The sequence below is a fragment of the Nomia melanderi genome, chromosome 3, assembly GCF_051020985.1.
Source record: "Nomia melanderi isolate GNS246 chromosome 3, iyNomMela1, whole genome shotgun sequence".
Lineage (NCBI taxonomy): Eukaryota > Metazoa > Arthropoda > Insecta > Hymenoptera > Halictidae > Nomia > Nomia melanderi.
In genome coordinates, this window is record NC_135001.1 from 6,128,075 (window position 1) to 6,154,003 (window position 25,929).

The 25,929-nt window shown below is 41.0% G+C and overlaps 1 protein-coding gene across 6 annotated transcripts in view; it reads left to right on the forward strand.

Moving 5' to 3' along the window:
- The window catches only part of NLG-5 (neuroligin 5), a 250,622-nt gene that overhangs the window by 218,406 nt on the left and 6,287 nt on the right, over positions 1-25,929 (forward strand). For all 6 annotated transcript variants that reach the window (XM_076365774.1, XM_076365775.1, XM_076365777.1 and 3 more), the window contains 5 exons: positions 7,218-7,515; positions 10,873-11,025; positions 11,690-11,890; positions 22,183-22,375; positions 23,083-23,545. In XM_076365774.1, coding sequence (XP_076221889.1) covers positions 7,218-7,515; positions 10,873-11,025; positions 11,690-11,890; positions 22,183-22,375; positions 23,083-23,545 — 1,308 coding nt within the window. The remainder of the gene's footprint in view (positions 1-7,217; positions 7,516-10,872; positions 11,026-11,689; positions 11,891-22,182; positions 22,376-23,082; positions 23,546-25,929) is intronic.

The window sequence follows — 25,929 nt, forward strand, 5'->3', positions numbered from 1 at the left end:
TTCATCAAACTTTCCATAATTCTCAATTCATTTATCCCCAACACAAAGAAATAAAAAATCCTTCTTAAACCTGTTCCCCAACAAATGCACATTCCTCGATACTCACTGCACACGTTTTAAAACTGAAATCTTTCATGTTGCCATTGCAAAATGTACCTCTCAAACAAATTGCACGTTCAAATTAAAAATATTCCACGTCGAATTTAAGTTTAAACATCTGAAACACTCGAAAATATCCACAACAAACATCCGAACTTTCATCCAATTTTTCTGAAACAACATTTCAAGGTACAACATCTGCAGCAGAAAAATCGAAGAAGTTTACGTTAGCGCTTTGCAATAAAAATTCCCCGTTAAAGTCCCCTGAAATACTTTTCTCGCTGGATCGTAACTCGCGCAACAATTTACCCGTGAAATCCCGCGGCGGGCGGACGAAAAATTTCACGCGTGTCCCGTTTCCGGTCGAGGGGAGACACGGCGCGCGGCCATCCAGCCGGCCGGCGAATTCACGGATATTTTCATTTCCGGCGCGTTTAGCACCCATAAAATCCCTAAACGCGCGGCAGCTGCTAGCCGGCCCATCGCAATCGGCATGTAAACTGCTAAATATTTTATTACGCGGGCAACATTGTCAGTGGAGAGTCGCTAAACGCGGCGACCACCAGCGGCCGTGTACTGTGTTCGCAGGGCGGAGGGGCGGCCGATGTAATGTCATCGTTCCGTAATTATGCCGACATTACCGGGCCAGCTATTATTATTGCCAGATTGCTATGGAGAGCGCGTATAGGGACCGGCTGTTTGACCGCCCCGGCCAACGTAACCATAATTACGGGCGTGATTAAGGTAACACGATCGAGAGACGCGACCAGCGTAGTCGTAGTGGGCCGGTCATGGAAAAAAATCCCGCGGCCAACCTCTTTGGGGCCCACCGGTCCTCGGGTTTCCAATGACTACGCGTCAATCGTTGTTTCCTGAAAGCCGATGATGGCGAAACAAGTTTAACCTCAAGGATACTGGTACGTATGTGTATATTTGATTGTATTTTTACCCTTTACTGATCAGATGTTCACATTTGAAAGATTGAGTCGCATATAAATGATTTAATCAGTAAAACAGAAAGAGATCAGCACATAGTTTACTTTTTTCCTATTAATTAAGCAATCGATATATAATTTAACTTCATCTGCTGAAGGTTTTGTACATTTCAAAGAATCTTCATCTGCAAAGGTTTAATCTCTAACGTAGCAATACCGCCATATAAGCGGCATAGCAGTTTTACTGGCTTGGTCCAATGCCACGTGTATGGCGGCAAAAATCATTTATTATTTTTATTACTGTTATTACTGTGAGTTTTACAGTTGACATGTTAAGGAGTGTGCTAGGTCACTTGTGTGAATTTGTTTCCGTTTGTTATTTATGTTACGTTATGTTTTTGATAAGCTCGAGCATCAATAAATCGAGTTGTAAAAATAATAAATACGCCTGGACTCAACAATATTACTTTTCGGTTATATCGTATACCAATTATTTTTTTACCTTAGCGTGTAGTTGTTTTATAAAATGTTTCTGAACTGCGAAGAAAGTTTGAGGAAGGAGGGATTGGTAATTTTAGAATTTCCGAGACGTGAATTTGTTTGGAAGTCGGAGACACATGTAAGAAGCTTTGGGTTGCACGCGAAATTATGGATGAGAAAGTTTCAACAGAAATTTTTCAATTTTTGTAACTCTATTTCGTCAAATTAATTCTCATTTCACTTCGTACATGCTCCTCGACGACTGAATCATTCACCTCCTTTCTGATGAAAATATCCTTCCTTTGATGAAACGAGTTCATTGGCTGCCTGTTTTAAACACTCCTCCTTCGTGAATTGTTTATTAAGTTACCCAAACTCCTGAATAAATGAAAATCTATTGGAGAAAGTTCTAACGAACACTCTGGATGTTAAAAGTCTTCATACACTAACCTGTATAATTATAACTTTCATCAATGATTCTCATTAGTTTACCAAATATTTACAATACGACAACACGTTCAAACATTCTCAACGTCTTCCAAAAAAATTACGGACCAAAACAATTCATTTTCGAAACAATACTTTTCATTATAGCCAGCAATAAAGAAAAAAAGAAGTTACACGATTAGCCGGACAAGAATTAATCTGTCCCAGTGAACCTTATATTACCCCTTCCAATGGGAATCGCCGGCAGATGGAGTGCAGTAGGAAGTTTTAATGACACGAGTCTTGTAACGGTTCTTACACCGCTCTTGAAAGTTGCGGAAGTTCCGCGATAGCGCAGCTTTCCCTTTTTAATTTCCAAAGTTCGCCCCGTTTTTCCCGGCCCAGTGGATAATGCCAGCCGAAACATATTTCGAGGAAGCGGCGCGCAATTTCACGGTATGGTGTGCGCCGGATTCCGCTTTCACGGGGGCATTAGCGGGGAAATTGCTCGCGCGAGCCGCGCTCGAAGAAACTCCGCGCCGCGGCAACATCTCCGATTTACTGCCCGATCCGTTTATCGCCGTGGCCCAGATCCGCTCTTTAATTCTTGAACGCGGCTGACCCAGCTGGTGAGTGCATTATGCAGTTCAGGTTGCGGCGGCTTGCGACTTGGGCCGGTTTTTTACACCGGCAAGGCGTAAACCATGTTCTGTGACTCAGCGTTTCTACTAGACAGTGAAATATCTTGTGTGAATGTTTGTAGTACGTTTTATGGTAGGTTCGTGGATATTGTTTTAATGTTTTATTTGCGTATTGTGGGATTCTTTAATATCTAGATTTTTCAGTGTTTGGATTCCTTAAAATCTAGGTTTTTCAATATTTAGATTTGTCAACGACTAAATTTCCTAACATCCAGATGTGCCAGCATTTAAATTTCTCAACGTGTAGATTCCTGAAAGTCTACATTTCACGAAGTCTAAATTTATCAACGTCTAGACTTCTCAAAGTCTAGATTCCTCAACGTTTGTAATTTCATTTATCATCGCAACAACAGTTTCATCCAATGGAACATCCTTTCCTCAACTTTAACAGACAGATTTGCTTAAACGAATTTTCGAAAGTATACTTATATTAAAAGTTACAGGAAGTTAGGCCGGCTGTTTTCGAATACTGTGCGCATTTGACTAACAGCAACTGCCTTCACTACTAGACTCTTCACTCGCTTGTCCGACTGAACACGGGTAGATGCTACTAATTATAGTATACTCCTCCCATGTGTCTGACTAAGCGCAGTTACTCCTGGTTACTCTTCTTTGCGTGTCTGACCGCAGACGGTATTCCGCTACTAACTTCTACTTCGCGTTTCCGCTCCTTGGAAGCTTTGATGAGGACGCTGAAGAATGTTTGATCTATTGTGCGGGAAACAATATCATTGAAAAAAAGAATAGTTCTCTTTATCCAGGAAACATTGGAGTGATCGTCACTTTTTACATGAAAAATATACACTCAAACATAGACCTTTCAATTACTGTATAATTAAGATGATCCAGTGGTAACGTATAAATTGTTAATACAACAATTGCAAATGTACTATTTTATTTTCTTCTTACAACTACTTTACCCTTTAACATAATATATTTAAATTTCTATCATTCAACTTTGATCCTTATAGATAGTACATAGAATCCTTCATCGCGCGTAAGAATTCACAATCTAACTACATACAAGTAAATAATAGCGTACATAGTTTAAATTATATCTCAAACTAAATATAAAGTCACATTTCAATTATGTTATATATTTATAATGCAACCTTTCGTACAATAATAATTTAATTTATACATATAATAGATTTGCATTGTATTGTACATGTTACGTTACTGTTAAACAGAATAACAATGGTTGTACTTCCAACGCGAACGTCAACGAATCGGGATGTTATCCAGCATGAAAAAAAAATATCCGCGAGGATAGATGGGAAAAAAGGAAAAGGATAATTGCACGGGCGCGTACGAGCTGCCTCGACCTATCAGAAATCAATCGCGGCGACGCGACGGGGGAAATCGGCGGTCCCGCGGGGATAAATAACTCGTCAACACCGTTGCCTCCACGAGCATTTTCGCGGGACGAGCGCGCGAGTGAAAGTCGTTAATTTTTAACACGCTCGAAAATACACGCGTGAATGGGATCGAATCGCTGGAGAACACGATTTTTAAATATTTCCCCCTGCATCGGTTGGTCGTTCCGCGTCCGCGCGTCCCCGATCCGCCCCGCTGATCCTGTCACAATTATTCTTCTCTTTCCAGAAAATACTGGAACGGTGATTTCAATATTAACGCCGGAACGCGGGCTTCGCGAGCGTTATTTCCGCCCGTAAACTTTCGAATATTTTATCGCGGACGTGTCGAAACCGTTGCCTGGGAACGCTTCCCTTCCGACGCGATACAAAAATGGTCACACGGACACCCCCACGGAATTATCGAATGATATTTCCTCGATGAAATGTGAAACCGTCTGGTTCGTGTAACGATCCGATGAATCGTTCTTTGTTATTCTTTTCGTAGAACTCAGTACTGACTGTCCATTTTGAATGTTGTTAGATTACTCTGTGAACGGGCTATTATCATAGAAAATAATTTTACAATTGTTCTAATCAAAATGATTTCATCGTTAATAATTCGGTATTTTATTAAAATTCTAGGTTGTTTCTTTAAACATTGAATATTAATAGCTGAATAATAGTATGGTGTTAGATCGTAGATAGTTACTAGATTTCACATTACCAGAAAACGCAGCAAGTGAAAGGCTCAAATCAACTTCATCTATGTTCTTGTTTGAAAATCAGAAAAGGTGAACTACTCCAGGATGATGTACTATTTCTTACCTTAACTTATTTAATAACAATCTCCATTTATTCATCCTCTATAAACAATAACATCGCTATCAATCGTTTAGTAAATGCTAGATTAAGAAATCAAAAAAAGGGAAAGAATATTTCACCGGAGAACCCTTCCGAATGGTACACGATCGTCGAAAGGAAAAGGGGCAGCATAATTACAGAGCGCTCGGCGGGGAAGTCAGGAATAAGGCCAGGGGGTAAAAATTTTTTCACGTCCATCCATCCCCACCCACGGCCCTTTTTATTATTCCCCCGGTAACACCGGCGATCTTCACGTTAATGGGAATTCGTGATTTTGAACTCGATGCGACTCCATCCACGTTCTGAATGGTGAACGAGCGAGGGGTGGGGGAACGGATGGGGGCGAAGAAGGAGGGGGTTTAGTTGGCGAAGGAACGATCTTTTCCTCGCGGCACCCGGAGGTGCAATTAACGTCGACGCGTACCAAACGAGATTTATTAGCTCTTCTAGTATAATTGCTTCCAAGAAAGCCGGCGAACGGCAACCTTTTTCCCCTGTACAATTACGTCTAACGAAAGCAATTATCGAGTTTCGTCGTCTCCCCCGATCCCGGACTCTTTTCTGAACGAGAACATGGACTAGTTTGTCACCGGAGGTAAATAAAAACATAGGGGATGTGAATACATTCGTTGGCAAAGGGCTTCGACGCGGTGACTTTTAACCCTTTGTATTTCGAACAATTTTTAGTATGATCTTTCAGCAACTCCGAGTCATTTTTATCATGAGCAATCAGCTATTTCAAGAATATTTACAATGGTGCAAGCACGCAATATGTACCACTTGCAACCTACATCCTTAGCACTTAGCTACCTTGCTACCTAGCTTCTTAGCACTTAGCTACCTTGCTACCTAGGTTCATAGCAACTTAGCTATCTGCTACCTAGGTCCTTAGCAAATTAGCTATCTTGCTACCTATGTCCTTAGCAACTTAGCTACCTAATACCTAGGTCCTTAGCAACTTACCTACTTTGCCATTTAGCAATTTAGCTACCTTGCTACCTAAGTCCTTACTGACTTAGCTACCTTCCTAGTTATATTCTTAGCAACTTAGCCATTTTGCCACCTAGCAATTTAGCTACCTGCCTACGTAGCAACTTAGCTACTTAGGTATTTAGCTCCCTTTCTACGTAGTTACTTAGAAATATGACAGATACGCGCGGAAATAATTTATTCGAGCGACAATATCGACGCGGCGTAGCATCTGCGGATTGTTGCGATTCGGTGAGGCTCTCGTAAACCACAGATAATCGAAATGCAGAAGGTAATTAGGTAATTAGTTTCCGGGTGCGTGAGCGTACGCGGCGCCGCATTCGCCCGGGCTCGTGTACATAAAATACGGGATTTACATTTAACTCAATGTTGTCGGCGGCGGCGATATTACTGTCGGAGATCTCCATATCGGGCCAGTGCACGCCGATTGAAGTAACGGGGTGCTTTCGTCGGTATACGCGTCGCGGATTTCATCGAGGCCAACTTCGTACGACACGCGGAACTCCGTAACGGGCGTCACATTAACAAATTGATTCAAACAACACGCTCTCGCGGGCACTTCTGTAATTCGAGCTAAGTCGGATCGAAAACACGATGCACAGTGTTCTAGAGGATTTATATACGATGACAATTCCTCGGGCAATACGAGAAAAATATTCACAGTGCAATGTAATTGATGAGTAAATGGAAACATTTCATTTTTCTTAGTTTTTATCCCCTTCAAATGTATTTACGCCGATATAAAAAAATTCTAATGCATATAGCAATGGAAAAGTTGTTTTCCGGATGTAAAGTCAGTTAACTGTCCATTTCAACGTTCTAATATTCCTTTGATTATTGTTCCTAGCAGTGTGTACCATGGCAAACATATTCCGCATAGAAATTCATGAACCATTAATTATTCTATAACATTGAAAATTACTAATGTAAATATCTTGCGATCATGTATTTATGATAACCATTACAATGGTATTTACTATAAACTATTCGTCTGTAGAATATTAATATTTATCGATATTGCAAGTCAAATGATATTGGAAGCTTAACCCTTTGCCCTATTTTGTCGAATAAAACTTGTGATGATGATTCCGAGATTTATTCAATAAAAATCAATGTTTTTCGTTGCACATGGATCGAAAGGAAACGTTATTTCGCTGTTTTTAATATTTAACCTACAAATTTAAGGCGTATTTATAAAAAACGTAACATTTCTTCGCATTTCTTCCGAATCATAGGTAGTAGAAGTAGTTAGTCACGAAGAAAATCGTTTCGCAAGGGGGTGAACAAGTAAAATAAGTTTGTCTGATTGAAGTGTGACGTTTGCAGGATTTCTACTGAAGGAAATTCTGAATTTTCCTTTGCCGCAGGAGTTAAACAGCAGACACTTGGAGCCCGTGGAAGTGTTCCGGGGTATTCCGTACGCGGCGCCGCCCGTAGGAGAGCTACGATTTCGATCGCCGATTTCTCCGATCCCCTGGGACGGCATCAAACTGGCGGACTCGTTCGGCGCGGTCTGCCCACAGCACTTCCCGGACATCGACAATGCCACAGCTGCCCTCTCGCAAATGCCTTTGGGCAGGTATCAGCAGCTGAAACAGTTGCACATGTTCCTGACCAATCAGAGCGAAGACTGCCTCTTCCTGAATCTGTACATACCCGGAAGCGGTGAGCGTAACAATCTTCGGACGTTTCGTTGGGTCGAAGTTCCTTCGAAGTGATGTCGAGGATTAACACTAGAACTACCGTACCGAACAAAACGATTCGTTCTAATTTCCTTATTTCGCAATTACCGAGACGTTAAAGGTATTAAATATTCAAAATGATTCTAAAAATAACTTAGTTGGCTTGAATATTATAATAGATATCTCAAGAGAATAGAAACAAAATGTTTTGTTAGAGTTTGCATGAGGTTTGGATGTGAATCGTATTAAATACTTGGTGATTCTAGCGTTGAGAATCCGCGCATTGGAGTATTTTTGTTAAATATAAGTTAGATGCACGGATTTATAAAATAAATGAAAGGATATAGTGGAAAAGTGACGTATTGTGAATGAGAATGTTAAATCGCGTGGAAATTAATGCTCAATGTTAGAGTTGAGTTAATGAGAGTTGGGAACGAAGAAATTAATGAAATGATAGGTTCGGAAATATATTAAGTATCTTCTACATTTTTGTGAAATTTTCAGAACTTGTGTAATTGGTATGTAAATTGTACGAAATATTATAAATTAATGTGAATCGCTTCAACGTTAATTGACGGTATACCTTTCGCGCGCGTCACAATCGGTTATTAAATTCTCGTGATTCGAGATTATGACTCAAAGAAAATGGTCTTGACTTGATACACGTGTAATATATGTAATTAATTAAACAGCGTTAATAACATGCCTCGGGAAATTTTGAACCGGTATCTATCATCTGCTTATGGAACAGAACGGTATTACGAAACAAGTTACTTCCTGAAGTAATTAGTCCCGAAGTAATTAGAACCTTTATGCTGGGTATTATCGCCAAAGTAAGAGCCCGTGCTCGTATATCATTCGACGACCGTTAAAGCCGAGACCGCGCCGCAGACTCCATTGAATTGTCATTAAAAACTCTGAACTAATTTTACGTTACCGCACAATTATGAAACCAATACCCTCGATAAAAAGAAGTGATTGCTTTGAGTACTGGTTCCTTGAAGTAATAAACAACTCAAAGAAAGTATATTAATTCTATATAATCAAAGATATTTTAGTAAATAAAATATGATATTAACCCTTGAGATACTTCATTAAAGGATTTTTATTCAACATCTCACAAAATCAACATATTATTTAAGAAAAATTGTAAACATTGCTCGATCGTATTAGTGGTAACACAAAATTCTCTCAATTCTTTAAATCAGCATGATTGGTTAACAATATTTTAACAGATGGAACATTAAAATATAATTTAGAATAGTCTATCACATGACAGATACTCACTGTTCCACAAAATTCACTAAGAAAAGCCTTAACACTAGGTTTACAGACATCCATTGTATAATTTATTCTACTGTCCCTAGAAAAGTAGATGTTTATAATTGGATTTTGGAAATTAGGAATTTAAAAATAAACATTTAAGACATACACTCGTACAACTCCGTAAATTGGAATTGATATTTACTAAATAATGTTCATAAATTTCAATATACGTCAAATTGACGCGTTTCTTAAACTTAATGTTAAAAAGGACGGTCCCATAGTTTTGGTTAGAACAAACGGACCATTTTACTCTCGATACAAATACAACTGTTTGTCAAAATTCTCAAGCTTCCATTTACAAAGCTCACTTTTCTTCTGTAAACTGGTATGATCTCTTTGAAGAAGACTAGGCAAATTTCACTGACCATAGCTGTTTTTTATGAGGTCAAATGTTTCGTCCCAACTGACAATCGGAGGGACAGCATTATTTTCCATTCAGATCTCGCGCGTTCGCGAAACCGTGGGCGTGTTCCGCGTTATTATTTGCCGGTCCCAGCACCACGGGCGACAAACGTGGTCCGCTGCCAATTAAATCGGCCGACCGGATTGTAACACGATAGAGAAATTCAATTTTCGACGAAACCAATAAAAGCGACGTCGCGTGCTAATCGTACGCCCTCCCCCACCCCTCGTTTCCGCTTTGCCGCCGATTAAAGAGCGATATTTAGCCGTGATAGTAGCGCGATTAACGATACTTCGGAGAGATATTACAGTGACGGGTGAACTGCATCATGCCGCCTGACTAATTGCCAGGAAAATCGTTTTCGATAATTGCACGTGAACCACGATTTTTTATCGAGTTGCAAAACACACCTTTTTCCACTTGTGGTTTTTCCTTCTGTTCGGAGCGGCTACCGATCGCGTGCGATTAAATTTTCCGGTGTGTAATGTGGAGGCACTATTTTTGGTTTTTATATCATTCTCCTGTTGGTAATGATACATGATGCTTTAAATCATGTTACAATCAGAAATAGAATCAGTATATATACGAAACTGATTAGGAAACAATATAATATTTTTTCATATCATTCTTTGATTCTAGGATAAAAATATTTGAAGATTTGGACATACTTGGTATTATACAGGTGTCAATTATAATAATATGTCTGTTGATAACTTACCATTTAAATTGTTGCAACTATTAGTTATATTACATATGATTGTATTTGAGTTTCTATATTTCAGTATAGATATTAATGATCACATCTTTTATGAGGAAATTTTATTCTACCCTTTTGATGTATTTTTTCATGTGGATTTATTCTTTTCGTGGTTGTATTGCAATTAGAGAAACACCCGGTTTTTCTTGTGTTCCTTGCTATCATATTTTTGAGTTGTATACTATTATACATGGAAAAAGGAGAACATGGAGGAACGAAGTTAAGTGGTGTTCTACGGGACACGTAATTTACAATCATGCTGACGGGCAGAATTATTCCCTCTGACCACACGAATTCTCGACTGAATAATGAAGTGTTTTAATCAGGCCAATTGGACAGCTCTGTGGTTTTCCAGTGTTGTCTTATTTTAAGCGAGAACAGCTAATTAAATCGCGGAGACTCGCGTCTGCCTAAGCACTGACCACTTCTACTGAAGTGCACGAAATGTCTGTACAATTAAACAGACTACGATGGTGTCTGTCAACCAAATTACTGACGTAATTGTTAGTTTGTCGTTCCACTGAGATGGGTGATACGTTTTTCGAATAAAATTTAAAATATATATTCTTAAATAATTTATATATCATATTATCTTCAATACAACACTATCCACTACCTCTACTTAAATTTCTGATACCAGCACCTATTATTTATAACATTAAATTCTACTCTCAACTTCTATTACCAACTCTCATTATCCATCACAGCCTTAATTTCTCTCATCGATGAAAGAACTGCCACAAAAACAATGCCACTCTCCCAAAAATCCCATAATATCCCAATTAGCCTCTAACGAACACACAGTGCAGAGTTCGAGAGAATTCATTATTAATTATAACCATTAATTATTCCAGGCTCCCGAGGAGTAGAAGCACCATACGCGGTGATGGTCTACGTTCACGGTGAAAGTTTCGAGTGGGGTACCGGGAACATCTACGATGGATCCGTCTTAGCCAGTGCTGGCCAAGTTATAGTGATCACGTTTAATTACCGTTTAGGAATCTTAGGTTCGTATTCGACCGAAACAAACGAGTTCGTAAAAATAAAATTCCACGTACAAAAATTTCTAGAGATCTCTCAAGATCTAGTATCCACTACAGAATCGTCCAATCGGCATGAAACATAAATGACAATGCCTACCGTTCGCTCGTCCCAATAAACCGAGAAGAACGCACACAAAAAAAAAAGGAGGAAATAGATTTCACGTGCAACGACCTAATAATTATACATACCTACCCCGGGAGATCCATAAATCCGCAAAGGGATAGGATTAATATTTCATGGTCCTGTAACCGTATTCAATTACAGTATCGGGAATAACCGATACCCCGCGTCCCCGTTTCCTGCAATCGAGCCGCCGGGTATCGGATACGTAAACAACTTTATTGCGGCCAACCGGTTCTCGATAAAAACTAGATTCCATTTGCGATATAAATACTAACCGCGAGCGCGGCCGTCTACTCAGGCCACGGCCGCAGACGTTTCTGCATCGATTCTCGTCTGGTAAACGGGAAACAACGAGCCGCGCTGGCCGGGACGGGCGAAAGAGGGCGAACGGGAGATGGAATCGGGAAAGGATTGGGATAGGATAATAACGACGCCCGAAATATTCGCCATATCCCGTTCCGCTGGGCGAAATCGTCGACTCGCGAACTTTTGGCGGTGTTCCAGGCTTCCTGAGGACCCGCTCGTACCCAGACAGGAGTCCCGGATCCGGCGGGAACCTGGCCTTGAAGGACATCGCCATGGCGCTGCGTTGGGTGCGCGAGAACATCGCCCCTTTCGGCGGCGATCCAACGAAAATCACGTTGATTGGCCACGACACCGGCGCCGCGCTCGTCAACTTCCTGTTGCTCGCTCCCTATGGCAAAGGTGAGGGTTAATTAGTTTCGTTCGCTCGTCCGGCTGTGCTTTGTGGAAAGCGTTTGAAGATATTTCACTTGTCCTCTAGGGATTTTCGAATTGATTTTTCGGGATTTTCAAGAGTTTTCTGTTTGATAGTTGGATTTGATTGTTTGTGGAGGAATGCGAGGTGGAGTGTTTCTGGGTGTTGATGTTCATTGTTATTGTTGGAGCAGGATTGCGGGGAAGGTAACTAGATCTATTGACGTCGTGATGACGAATTAAAGATTGTATTCAGTTCTTGGTATATTTCTACTACATCAGTATTTAGAGTACTGATTCTTATTATATCAATCTTATTTCTATTAAATATACGAGATATCTTTGACGAATAAAAGCTGAGAAGGGGCATCATCTGATCGAATCGTACACATGAAACATATATGCGCATTCGTTAACGTTTTTGTTTCACAATATTCTGTGCCATCGCGCGCGTCGCAGAGACACGAGGCGCACAGTGAATTCATCAGCTAATGAAGTCCAGCGCACCAGAAAATGCATTGAAATTTATTCGCGAGGACGGTTGATGGAGACAAATTCGAAAAATCGATCCCGCACAGTCCCCGAAATTAGATAACGGTGATAGATCGTCCGCCTAAGAGGGACACGATCAGAGTTGATCGTCGGGCGGCCCCGATTCCGGCCGATGACGGAGGGCCGTGTACAATAACGAGCGGCGGCATCGAATGAAAATCGATTCGGAATAGAGCAGAAATATCGCTGTCGGGCACGATTAGAGGGATCCGGCGCGGGGCGACACTCGATAGATTAATCGGCGAGAGATTAGTCCGGCGAAACCAGCGAGCCGACAATCGAGATAGCGGAAGATCTCCCTTTCTCTCTCTTCCACTCGCGTTCGAAAATAAAACACACACACACACACACGCGAGTGAGCACGCGCGCGCACAGGGAAAAGGGTAGAATCGTAGGAAGGGAGCAGAAAAAATTGCGAGTATCGATCTCTCCCGATGGCCGATGGTGACAAATTGCGTAAGTTCGTTTTATACCTGGAAAACGGAGGATGTATTTTTTATTGGTAGATATTGTATAGGTCACGGTCCAGGATTGGTCCGTTCCGGATCGTTCGGAGCAGCCGACGGAATATCCGTCATCGTCGACGGGAAGCGGAATCGCGAGTGTACCGGGAGCGCGAAGTTTAGCAAGGAAAACACAGTAGACTTCGTTGTTATCGATGGTAGTACGGAATCGGGACGGAAAATTAAGTTGCGGCGATACCGGAAGCGCGACATATTTTTAAAAGGAAATACCACTGAATCCTTCGTCGTCGATGAAAGCGGAATTGCGATACCGCGAGTATAAATTTTGTTTTTTAATTAAACTAGCTATCTGTTGTCGTCAATGACAGAAATGAAATTGTGATTATAACTAACGTGGAAGACCTTATTTAATGAAAGTAGTGATCCATCGTTGTAGACGATAAGTGGAAATGCAACGATACTGGGAATACAAAGTATTCGTCAACAGTGAAATCACCGCGAGACTGGAAGCGAAAAATTGTTTCGAAGGAAGATACAACGGAAACACCGTCGTCGCCCAAGAGCTGCGTAAATAATCAGCCGCGCGGTGCAATACTGTCGCACGAGTTTCGCGCGTCATCAGAAGTATCATTACGAGCTAATGGTGCAGGAACAAGTGACACGAAGTTGAATTCGCCCAGCCAGTGGACGAATAATTGGGACTAATTTGATGATGGTTGGATGTGCTGTTTGCTAATGTTCGATGTCTCTTTGTCGATTACATGCGGGGGAGGAATTCTCAGTTTCTTGTTAGCGAAGACGTGGCGCAGAGACATATTCATTTGTGGATACTGTTTCCTTTGAGTACGTAAATATGTATAGATCTCTTTGGATTTGTTGGTGGAAATTAATAGACTTCATTGTATTAGAGAAACGAAGAACTCGACAGTTTATAATCCTTTGGAGGAAAAAAAATGATAGTAGTGGAGAGAGAAATTAGTCAGACCTTAAAGGATTTACTCTTTAATAGTCGTCGATAATGTCATATAAGCTATCTTGTAATCATTCCGAAAATGATGAAGTAATTACTAACAATAATGAGAGGAATTAGTCAGACTCCAAAGAATCAATTTCCCAGTGGTACTATTTAAAATTGGTCACTCATATTTTAATCAATCAATGACTTACAACACTCTGACTTCAAACTGCTTTCAACAGTCCTACCACTAGTAACATCTTCACACATCATTCTCAACGAAACAATGAACAAAACAATATTTTTTACATACTAACGCAATTCTCAATTGAAACTCTCACTGCCTATATAACTCTACGTTCCCACATTACCTGACACTTCTCACACAACAATCTCCAAAGACACCTCGGTACCTTATCATTACACATAACACAAAAGCAAACCTTCATTCCATCCTTCAACTTCGAGAAGTTGCCGAGTTCCCCGCAAGTTCCAGTAAATTCATGCTTTCTCCCGGTGATTCGTGGCCGGACGGGCATGTGTGCCTGCCAGGGGAAAAGAGCGAAGAGAGAGAGAGAAAGCGGAAGAGTGAATAAAAAGAGGAAACGCGGAGTAAAAGTTGTCCGGTCGAAGCATCAACTTCCTCTGGGCGCTCTTCGGTAGCGTTCAAGTGCATTCCGGCGGCGGCGGCGCTACCACAGACTGGATCGGGAAGCTCCCGTGCCCCCTTATTCGCCGGAAGTTAGTTGTCCGCCGGCGTGGCCGCGGTATCGGGGCCAAAATGGGGCGGGGAGCGGAACGGAAAAAGCCGCAGCAGCCTCGAACCGAAAGCAGACGCTTCCTGCGGCTGCAATCAGAAAACGAAGACGCCTGAGACGGGACCCTCTCGAGATGTAAACTGTTCGCCGCGTTTCCGCCGTAGGATTCCGCAGGAAATGGCCAGCCGGAGGAACGGACTGGAACATCTGTTTCGTTCCGGCCGTATTTCAGTCCCCCCCCCCCCCCCCCTCTCGCTGTTTCTGTTCCGTAGAAGATGAAATCCTTCCAGCTTCGTGAGCGGACGTTAGATGCTATCTTCCCGGCAGCGCTAAAGAGAAATGAATGACGTGGAATTTATTGTATCACGCGAAAAGAGGAACGCGAGTGCTAGAACCGTGGGAACGTATGGAACTCACTGGACATATCGTGCGCTGAGGACTAAAACGAATTGGCGAGAGTAATGGGAGAGAGCGAAGAAAATGTAACCGGTTGAAGGATGTGGTTTTGAGTAGTTTCGTTTCATTGTGTTTGAAGTGTTTTTAAGAGTGAAGATTAGTGGAACATTTAATGCGAGAATATTTTGTGTGAAGGTTCGTTTTGGGGTAGGTGAATATTGGAATTAGTTAGATGTGCTTGGGTATTGTGAATTTGAATTAGAAGGGATTGTAATGGGAAGGATAGGGTTAGAAATGGGAGTAGTGGAAGATACTGGAACTAGATAGACATAGTGGAGTTGGCACCGTGTTTATTTGAATTTAAGGCGACTGAAACTTGATTCAATAGGTTGTACTTACAGAAATTCAATGATACATCTGTACTATACAATTCTTCGACGTCTCCTTTTGTGTTTTATTGCGAGAACGATTCAAAACTATTTATATGAGTATTTCAATCTACTTGAAAGGAAATTTATATGACAAATGAAAGTTTTACGTCGAGGGAGATTGATACATCTGTTGACCTGTGTTTATTCTGTCAGTCTCATATTCTTGCCTGATTTCTCTCGAACCAATCATTCCGGTACGGCTTCAACGAGAACCGAGAGACAGCGCAGAAGTCGCGGGCAATTGGACTGCGAAGCGCAAAACGGAAAAAGAGACGGGATACAGTTCACTCCTGAGGTGCGTAATCCTATTTCTTCGTACGATGAAACATACTACCAACGGTAGAAGAAGAAAGGAGTTTATTTTGGCTCTCGAATTTAATACGATTGATGTTTTCGCGGGCCACAATTGCCTGGTACTTTCTGTTTACCCTCGAACGAAGCCTCGCATCGAAATAGACAATCTTCGTGTCCGATTCTTCAATCTCTTTAAGAACTAAAAGGGAAAAAACCATAAATTTGTTTAGGAAGCTTAAAAGTCCAAGCTTACACTAGAAAACCTTCAACAGAAAATTTTGATTCACTATAAATCAACGCTTAGCCGTTCAATTCATTTAGCTTCAAATGTTTGTATAACAGAGCTTCGGTCAATTTTAAATATTACAAAAAACAGCTGCAGTGAAACATAGAAGGATTACGATTCTTCGATTCAGCGTATATTGCTAGAGAAAATCTAGCATGAAAGATCTTCAAAGTGACTTATTCAGAATCCCAATGAACATCAGGGAGACAAATTTTATTTATTAGAGTATTAAAACGCTTGCGCTCGCAATGCAACGCCGAGGAAACAAAGAACGTGTTCCACAGAGGACCCTCAAGCGAGTTAAGCGTCGCAGGATCTTGGGAATGGCAACATGGTTTTCCGTGATCGTACGAGTCCATGATTTGTATTTCACGTGCGCGTTTCTGCGGCTACAACTTTCCGAATCTCCATTTCTAAAGCGTAACGACGGTTTAACGTTCGGAGCAGAGCGCTTCCAATGGTCGAGCCGTAAAATTTCCACACGGCGAACGAGCCAATTTGCATGCAGGATGCGACGTTTAATCGCGGCTGACGAAACGATAAGAATCCTCGAGCTCGTTGAAGCCGCGAAGACATACGACTCGACGGGACGCTGCATCTGCACTGTGATGCGACATTTGGAACAAGTGGATGAATTTAAGTATCTGTCTGAATGTGTTCACTGTCGTTTGAACGTTCAACGTCAATGATACACGAAATAATGATAAAGTTACAGAATTATTCTCTCTTTAGCAAAAAGGTCATAATAATATTAATATATGTAATAACTTATATATATATATAATTATTGTTAAGGCCACTTATAGCCTTACCGTTTCGTTCGAGCCCTTAAACCATCGTAGTTTTAGTTTTGTATACACTTTTTATCTTTTCTAAGACTTATTGTACATTTGGTACTTTTTCGTAACAATAAGAGCCTTCGTCCTGTCGCAACTTGCAATCGTCCTTACGGTATTACGAGAAGGGACCGTGGCAGCCATAAATCCCTGAACCCATAAGGCCCGCGATTCTTGCTGTAGATTTTCCTTGTCTATTGTTCACATCTGGCGTCCAGTCACCAGTATTTTTAACTCTCTAGCCCGTCTGTTAGCATGTGTTATTAAGGCCAAAGCGTTCCTTGCTTTTACCTGCCACGCTCTATGATTGCAAACGGGACGAATTAGTTATTAACATTAGCAACTAGGAAGACCCAAGAAGGGAGGGGACTGTATCTCCCTTTCACAACCATCTAGATCTAAAAGGGCCAACCAGAACGTCTTCACCCCCTGCGAAGACAACATTGCGGAGGTGTCGAAGACGATTTTGGGAGGCCCAGGAGTTGATACACATAGTTGGATACACATAGTTGATACACACAGTTGGATACAAATAGTTGAGAAACACAAGTTAGAAACACAAGTTAGAAACACAAGTTGGAAACACATAGTTACACAAGTATCAACTCACATAGTACATAGCATAGAGTACAGAGTAGGAAGTACGGATTACAAAGTATCAAGTAGCAATTTCGATCAAGCACATAACACTAGAGTCAAAGCCCGCTTCACCTCCTACTCATTTCTAAGTTTTGTTCCCGATCATATTGGGTGGTCCTTCGAACCGTACAAGTGTTATTAGTCGGCACAGCACGTGCAAACGCCTACAAAGCTCGACCACCATTACGGTAACCACGAGTATTAACAATTATACTAGTATAATTATTACTAGTATAAGTTATTACTAGTAAAAAGTGGAGGAGAGTTTAAACATATTGGTAAAATTAAACTTGAAAATGAGAAACAAGAAATGAGGAATATAATTCGCGATGAAACAAGTGTGAACTGAATTCTTGTTTCGATCTAGTTCACTTTGTGACCCGATTGGCTGCTGTCTATCTTTCTGTGTCTAAATACAATTTCATTGAAAATAATATTTCCTCTTCATAATAAATCGAGTAAAGCGCCAAAGCTCCATACAGCGATTTAAATATTATTTTAATATTATTTATTTTCTTCGTCAAGCCCGTAAGCTAAAAAACATTCCCCGAACGATATTCCCGCAAAATCCCTCCTACAAATAACCACGTTCACGTGCCGCTGAATCAACGACTCCTCTCAAAGCGCGACGAATTAATTTCCCCTGTCCGAGATGAGATTTCGGGGCCATATCTCAGCGGTAACCGTTGCTTCTCCGAATCGAACGGCGAACTTTCGAAATATTAATTTCCGGTCGTGTTTTCGCGACGTCTCGCGAGGCGGAAAGATCGCGGCCGCGCAAACACGGCCAACCTTTAAGCATGGACGACTTTCGGCGTGGAAATGCGGCTGCAACCGTATTCAGATTAATCCGGCGTGATGCCGAGGGGAAATACGGCGCAATACATGTCCAATGCAAATGTTCTCCAGTCCGAAGGGGTGCGAGGGGGAGACGGATCAAATATTTGCCTTTTACAGTCTCGTGCGAGCCGGTGTAATTTTCGGAAAGCGATATTTGCCCGTCAGACGACCGTGGGATCCGCGTTTGATCGTATTTTCGGATCGATGGTCGTTTGTTTCGCCCCGCGGACCCGTGTTCTCCGTTTTCCCGCGTTATAAAGAGACAGAAAACCCGTGCGCAACGTCGAACGCACACCTGTGTGTATCGATTACAACCGATATTCGAGCCGATCGGGCTGGGACGGTCCTCTAGCTCGGGCTTAACACGTTGTCAATCGACGGGCAGGTTTTCGAGAGAGATTTCTCTTGACAACACGTTGTCTTGTTATTTCTTTATGTCCTTCCTTTTTGGTTTCTTAGTTGATTCATCGTCAAGTTATGGGAAACGAGGGATCGATGGTATTGACTCTTTGCTGTCTTAACGTATTTTGACAATGTTTTGACTTATTCACTTTTTCCTTTTATTTCTTTTCTCGTGCTTTCTCTGGTTATTGGGAATAAGGAATGATTGATGTTAATTCTTCGTGGGATTGGCGATACATTGTTTATGGCCTTATTTACTTCTTTCCTTTTCTTCTTCATTTCTTTATGAAGTTGTGGAAAATTAGGAATCATTGAATCTTCAACATTTAATTTTATTCCAATAGTTCAATATTCCATCAGTTTCTATAAAAATTATTTATATTTCAATCACATAATTTACAAATACATAAATTTAATGCATAAGTCAGCATATTTTCATATTCTCAAACGAACTACTAAAATATCCTATCAACCCATAATCGAATCAAATAACCTTGACACAAGTTTCAAGCTAGCCAACCAACGCGACCAAGAACACTTCGCAAAGTACTAAACTCTTCGGCACTATTGTTTCAAACACCTTCTATTCCTCGCAAATGTTTCGATTCGAAAAGACTACTATGCATTTGCAAGGAAGTGTTCGATAATACGTCAATATTAAATCGCCAATCGACAAGTGTAAAAACTTCGCCCGGCAAATATTCGCTGTTACGCGGTGGATCCGAGGACAGAGTCAACATTTGTCCGAAAGTGGAACTTGACTGATCGATCGGTCTCTTAATTAATTAACAGCCTCCCGATAATCCGTTCCCTGGATTTCCGTTTCCCTCCGCATGAAACGTTCGTCGACTTAGCTTCAACGGCATAGCATGGGGCGGGGAAAAGATGAATTATCGCTCGAACGGAACAAAACCCGGCCGGGATACGCGATACTACGGACTTAGCGGAAAGCCGGGATTAAGGACGCAGAAGACAGGACGTCGAGGTCGATGCTGGAAATTGTATACTTTTCGTTAACGGGGCCTGGCAAAGATTAAAGGCAAACAGGAATCCGTGACGGTAATAAGGCGAGCTCCCGCCTCGGCGCGCTGCGCTGGATTTTGTTGGATTGGTATCGACCACGTCGCGGGGAACCACGATATCGGACGAGGTACAAGAAATTAAGAGAGTTTGTTCTTTGAGCGGGATATTCTTAAAATTGTGGTGACTCTAGGTAACTTATATTTCATTTTGCAGTGTATGTAGTTTGAATTAGTAGGGTATTTTATGAAGAATTGATGGACGATTGTTCTTTGAGCGGGATATTCTGAAAATTGTGTTGAATCTATGTAATTGTTAATCTTTTGCACTCGGAAATTTCTCGTTAAAAATGTTTAACATCTTCTGATGAGGCGAAGACGATATTTCTTCAAACTAAGTTGAAAGGAAATTACATGTACATTGAGAGATAAAGCTATTGTATTCCAATATTTCACGTATCAAGGCTTTATACAAAGTTCAAATATCAGAGTTTAAGGTTATACCGCGTCAAATAAAATGGTGACTGAGAGTCGCCTTGCGAGTGAAAAAGGTTCAATTTCGTTTTACAGTGTATGTATTTTGAATTAGTAGAGTATTTCATAAGGAATTAATGGAAGATTGTTCTTTGAGCGGAATATTCTGAAAATTGTGGTAACTCTAGGTAACTGTTAAATTTCATTGTGCAGTGTATACAGTTTGAATTAGTAGGGTATTCGATAAGGAATTAATGGAAGATTGTTCTTTAAAATTCCTTAAACTTCTCAATTCGAATAGTTTCAATCGTTTCTGATCAGACACAAGGAAATTTGTGAAAGACACAAGTTTAGACAAATAAATATAATCACTGTCATATATTTATCCACGACCAATTCGAAGCTATAATGGTTTCAATACTCGCAACTAACATTAATCAAGCGTCACAAGTAGTCGAGACACATTTCAATCAGATCTTACTTAAAAATCTACGCTTCAATTAAGTTTATAGGAACATAAAACGAATAGCAACCGCAGTTAATTAATATATTTTAATATTGTTCTCTGCATATCACAAAAATGCTGTCAAAGGTGAATCCATGAAACTCGAACATTTAAGGCAAAGGTAGATTTCCACGGTCGAACCTTAGAGGTCCGTGGAAACGTTAGTGCTCGTATTAAATATTGCCGCTCAAATTTTTCAAAGTATTCGGACCGTCTGACAAGTGGTGTTAAATATAAGGTTTAATGGCGCGGACTAACGCCGGATCGGGAGTGCCATTTTTCTCAGCGAGGCACGATAAGTCGCCGTTCTATTCACTGTGCCCGGATGATGACGTTACCTGTGTCCCAGTACGCCATAATTCGTCGCCGTTGCCGTTCCAGTCTCCTTGAATATCTTTTATTATCGCGTAAATCTTGTTGAGCTATCGCGGATAACGACCTTCCCGTGTTGATGTTGTAATAACTTCGATATATCCGGCGTCCTACCGTACGGGCAAGCTTTAATGCCTTCTTTCTTCGTGGCATTATAACGCCGGCGTGCGCATGCTCTGCCGCACTGACACTGGGGCACTCGAGACGTTCCCCAAGAAATGCAATTCGTTGTTATCTTCGCTGGCTGGCTGTCGTAAAAAGTACTTAAACGGCGACAGTCTATGCGAGCAAGAACGCGGCGGAATCGGTGCCAGTGGAAACGTAGGAAATTAGTCCGACAATCTCTCTTACTTCGAGTTAATTTAACCTCTCGCTGCACAATATCGTGCTGGACCGTTGATGAAGATTTCGCATTGAATTTAACGGAAATAAATGCCGCTCGATCCTTTTCACTTTCAACTGAATATTAGTATTGTTTGAAGTAAATGTTGATATAGTAGGAACAGAGAATTTTTCTTTATATCTAGGAAAATGTTAAGGGCAAAGTAATACTGGAACAGTCATGCAAGAAATCATAAGTGAGTTCAACTGCTGACGATACAAAAATGAGAAAGTATCAATGAGGTGATCATTTACTTAAAAAGTATGGAATACATTTTTGTTAACGCTTAGTTTTTGGAAACACCGAATTTGGAAGTTTACTGTAAATTGTTTGCGTTCACTGTGAGTTCATTATAAATTTATTATAAATTTATTATAAATTTACTATGAATTCATTATAAATTTATTATGAATTTATTATAAATTTACTATGAATTCATTATAAATTCACTATAAATTGAATATGAATTTAACGAATCGCCTCCAGGCCAAGTGGTTCACAAAAGAGTTCAGTCAGACGTAGCTCGTGAATTTGAAATAATACCAAAACGGCGCAGCTACCTCCGATGTTTCTTTTTTTAATTTCGGGCTCGGGCAACGTCTTGGCGGTTACGTTGAACGATATTAAATGATTAAATCGTCCTCCGGTACCGACCGTTTAAACGGCTCTTTTCAGGTCTGTTCCATCGCGTGGTATTATCAAGTGGTTCCGCGCTAAGCCCATGGGCCTCCGTTCACGATCCGAACGACCTGCGCGCAAAAGTAGCGGAGCAAATAGGATGTTCCGCGGGAAACGACGAAGATATCGCCGACTGTCTGCGCGGCGTGCCTCTCCACGAGCTTATGGCGGTTGAACTTCCGGAAATCCGGTAAGATACTAACCGTTTACGACTTTATCCCGAGACTTCGCTTAACATCTATGGATACTTCAACGTATCCACCCTCGTTCTCACATAAACAAGTCCCATAAACTCCGCGGAACTACATATGAGACAATGAAATTACTTGAGCAATCTAAGACTCGTTTATCGCCTCGGATTATTAAATTTCAATCCTTCCGAACCATTGCTTCCGCACAGTGTTCAGTAACAGAAATAGAACAACTTGTATTAATGTATCAGCAATATTAATTTTAATTGTCTTGATAATTATCATTCAATTTATGGCTACCACGCGTCACTTTTGTTACAGAATAATAGTAAATAAGAATTTTGGGTTACTGTAATGTTGAACTTCTCTATCACTAGTATGAATTGTACTCGAAACATTGAATAGTCAATTAGATTTCTTACTTTTTCGATAGCATTGCTAAATCACCTCGACCTTTCAAATCACCTAATAGTTTCCCTCGATTGCCATAGTAATGATTACGCTCAACAGAGGAATTCATGAAACATTTTTCTAACGCATCCTGGAGACAGAACTCAGTCAACAGTTTATCATTAGCCGAAGCGTTTAATTAACGATTCCAGGCGTTGCTGTCGTTACCGTGGCGTGATCGATCAATAGCAAGTCCAGGCCCAGCAATTTGTCACGTTAAACAAGCCAGGCAGAAATTTCGTCTCTTATGATCCAGGTTCGTGCCTCGAATAGGACCCGGCCTGCCAGTGGACCAAAATAACCCAGACCCGGGCCTCGACATGGAGAAAGCGAGCGACACTTTCATCAAAGTGCCGCTGATATTGGGCGTCTCCACCACGGAGTCGAATCTCGACTTCAACGCGCACAATTTTCAATACGGATTCGAGGGGGACTACCGGGACCGTATCCTAAGGACGTTCATCAGAAACGTCTACGTCTATCATCTGAACGAGATCTTCTCCGCGGTGAGGAACGAGTACACGGATTGGGAGAAGTCGACACTGCACCCGGTCTACATACGGGACTCGACCATCGAGGCACTCAGCGACGGTCACACCGTAGCGCCGCTCATGAGGATCGCCTTTTATCACGCCAGGAGAGGAGCTAAGACTTACTTTTATCATTTTAGCCATCAGACTAAAGACGCCGGCAGCTCGCAGAGCCGTGAGAAGTCAGAGGTAAGGTTCCGATTTTTAAGTGATTCCATGAGATATGGTTTCCCTTCCTGGAGGATTAGAGATAGTTTTATAGGACGCGTGGAATATCTGTAATTTAATAGAATCTTGTCATATAAGTTGACCAGAACAGATCACGAATATAAGTTTAACAAGGGAAAGTTGGAAGTTCAGAGTTAAAAGTGGAATATTGAAAGTTTAAAGCTCGAAGTTCTTGCACTTAGTACATTTCTTCAAATCCTAATAAACAATTACTCTCAAGAACAGCACAATTTGAGTCTTTATTATAACTAACACTACACCAAACCAATGCTCCAAGTCTGATCTAGCTACTACATAAACACCAATCATCATCTTAACAGAACTTCGGTGAATCCATCATCCAACATCTACCACAATCTCTCGCCGTCGAAGATACGCTTAACACGTTAACGACCAGCATTTGTTTCACTAACAAAGTTTTCAATTGTAATAGTTTATTCAATCCAGCAAACCTTCAAAACGAAATATTTAAAAAAAGGAATTGAGTCATTGAGTTCCTAAACATAATGCCGTATCTTATAACTTTAAATGAAAATATTTATGTAAGCAGTCTCAGTTTCGTTATGTAAAATATCCGATTACGTGCGTCACAAATACGTAACACTGGTAACGAACGTGTTAACGCATTGCGTACCGACTAATTATCAGAAAATTAAATTGTGCACATTTTCACTGAGATCCACTTATATCACTATCTATTAAAAACTCAGGTATCATATTGTTATTTAATATATTTTAAATGGACAATTAGTTCTATTCAAATTTAATATTTCCTTAAATGCTGTGGTAATTATCAAAGTTATATAACTAAGAGTCTATATAAAAACGAGATTTCTCGTTACCAGTACGCAATGTGTTAACTGTAGATCATACAAGATACCAGTCACTTTCCTGCTAAGAAAGTAAAGTGGAACAAAGAAAAGAGACATAGACGAGCACTTGTCGGTCGAGTTTAATTCAATCGCTTGAACGCAATCGTCTGTCGCGCTTTCGTTTCGCCGGTGCGAAGATTACGCCGATGCCACTCGAATCTTCATTCAGTTCCTCGGCTCCTCCGTTTCGATCTCTCGTTTCCCCGCTTAACCGCTGCCCATGATTCCGCGATGAAGCTACTGATTTAATCAGACGCCCTGAGAGCCGGCTGGATGACGCTCGCATTATCGCCGAGGTGTCTCCCTCCGCGTACCCGGTGTAAATTAAGCGTGACGTTATCCCTCGAACTTGCCCGCCAACGGAATCTCGGAAGTTCGCGTTATTACGTCGCCTTTCCGCGTCCACTGTTGCCCCTGGCAACTCGGCCGAGACGGTTTTTGAACCGGGATCCGTTTCCCGGTGATTTAACGGGAACTACCCGCCCAGATTGCCGAAATTTAATCTGATTCACTCGTTCGGCATACGAGAGGATAATTTAGGAACGTGCTGTTGACGTTGCTAGCCCGGAAAACGGATTTAATTATTCGTTTGTAACTAGAGTTACCGTGTGCAAAGATGAGATAAAGATTAGGTACTCATACTCCCGGTAATTACTCGCTAAAGTTGCTCGAATAATTTCGCGTGATGAGTTTGTCGTTCGGTTATCTAATCTATGATTGTATGCTTACGCCGCTGATCAAGTGGGCAGTTGAGTGTTTATTTAATGTACAACTGACTCTCGATTTACGCGAAAATCGCATAAATAGAGTCTGTCGGCACAAGAGAAAACAAAATATTGAAGAGGAAAGCTGGTATAAGTTTTAGAAATACATATTTATTTCATATAGCTTAACAAAAGAAATAATAATAATGACGTTTTATAAAACAAAAGTATATTTTATTCGCTGTTACTAAATTCAGATTGCGCGTAAAAACTATCGCGTAGTGTTCCAATTTTCCGCGTGAAAAAGGTCCGCGTAAATCGAGGGTCAGGTGTACATACATTTTTCATTACAGTAGAAATGTGTTCTTATAAATTGACTAATTCACAATGTCCGACGGTAATTATTTAATTCCTTTATTCACTAGAATTCTTGTCCAGATCGTTGACCTCTTCTAATTACATAAATAAATGATATACCTATTCCACTTGTCTGTCAATGTATATTAGATTTCTCCCTGAAAATAATCTTTATCTATACTTGACAGGCAAATCAAGAGTTTCCGGATTTGCATTCCATTTCTATTCCTTGCATCCACCACTCCTACATCCATTCGACTAACAAACCTTCCAACTCGATTTGCCTAATCAATCACAGTGCCTGACCCAGTCACGTAATCAAATGCCAACGTCGCTCCAAGCATTTTCAGTTTCGTTTCGGCGAATCCGGCTCATAACGCGTCGGAGCGTGTCCGCTGAAGGCAGCAACATC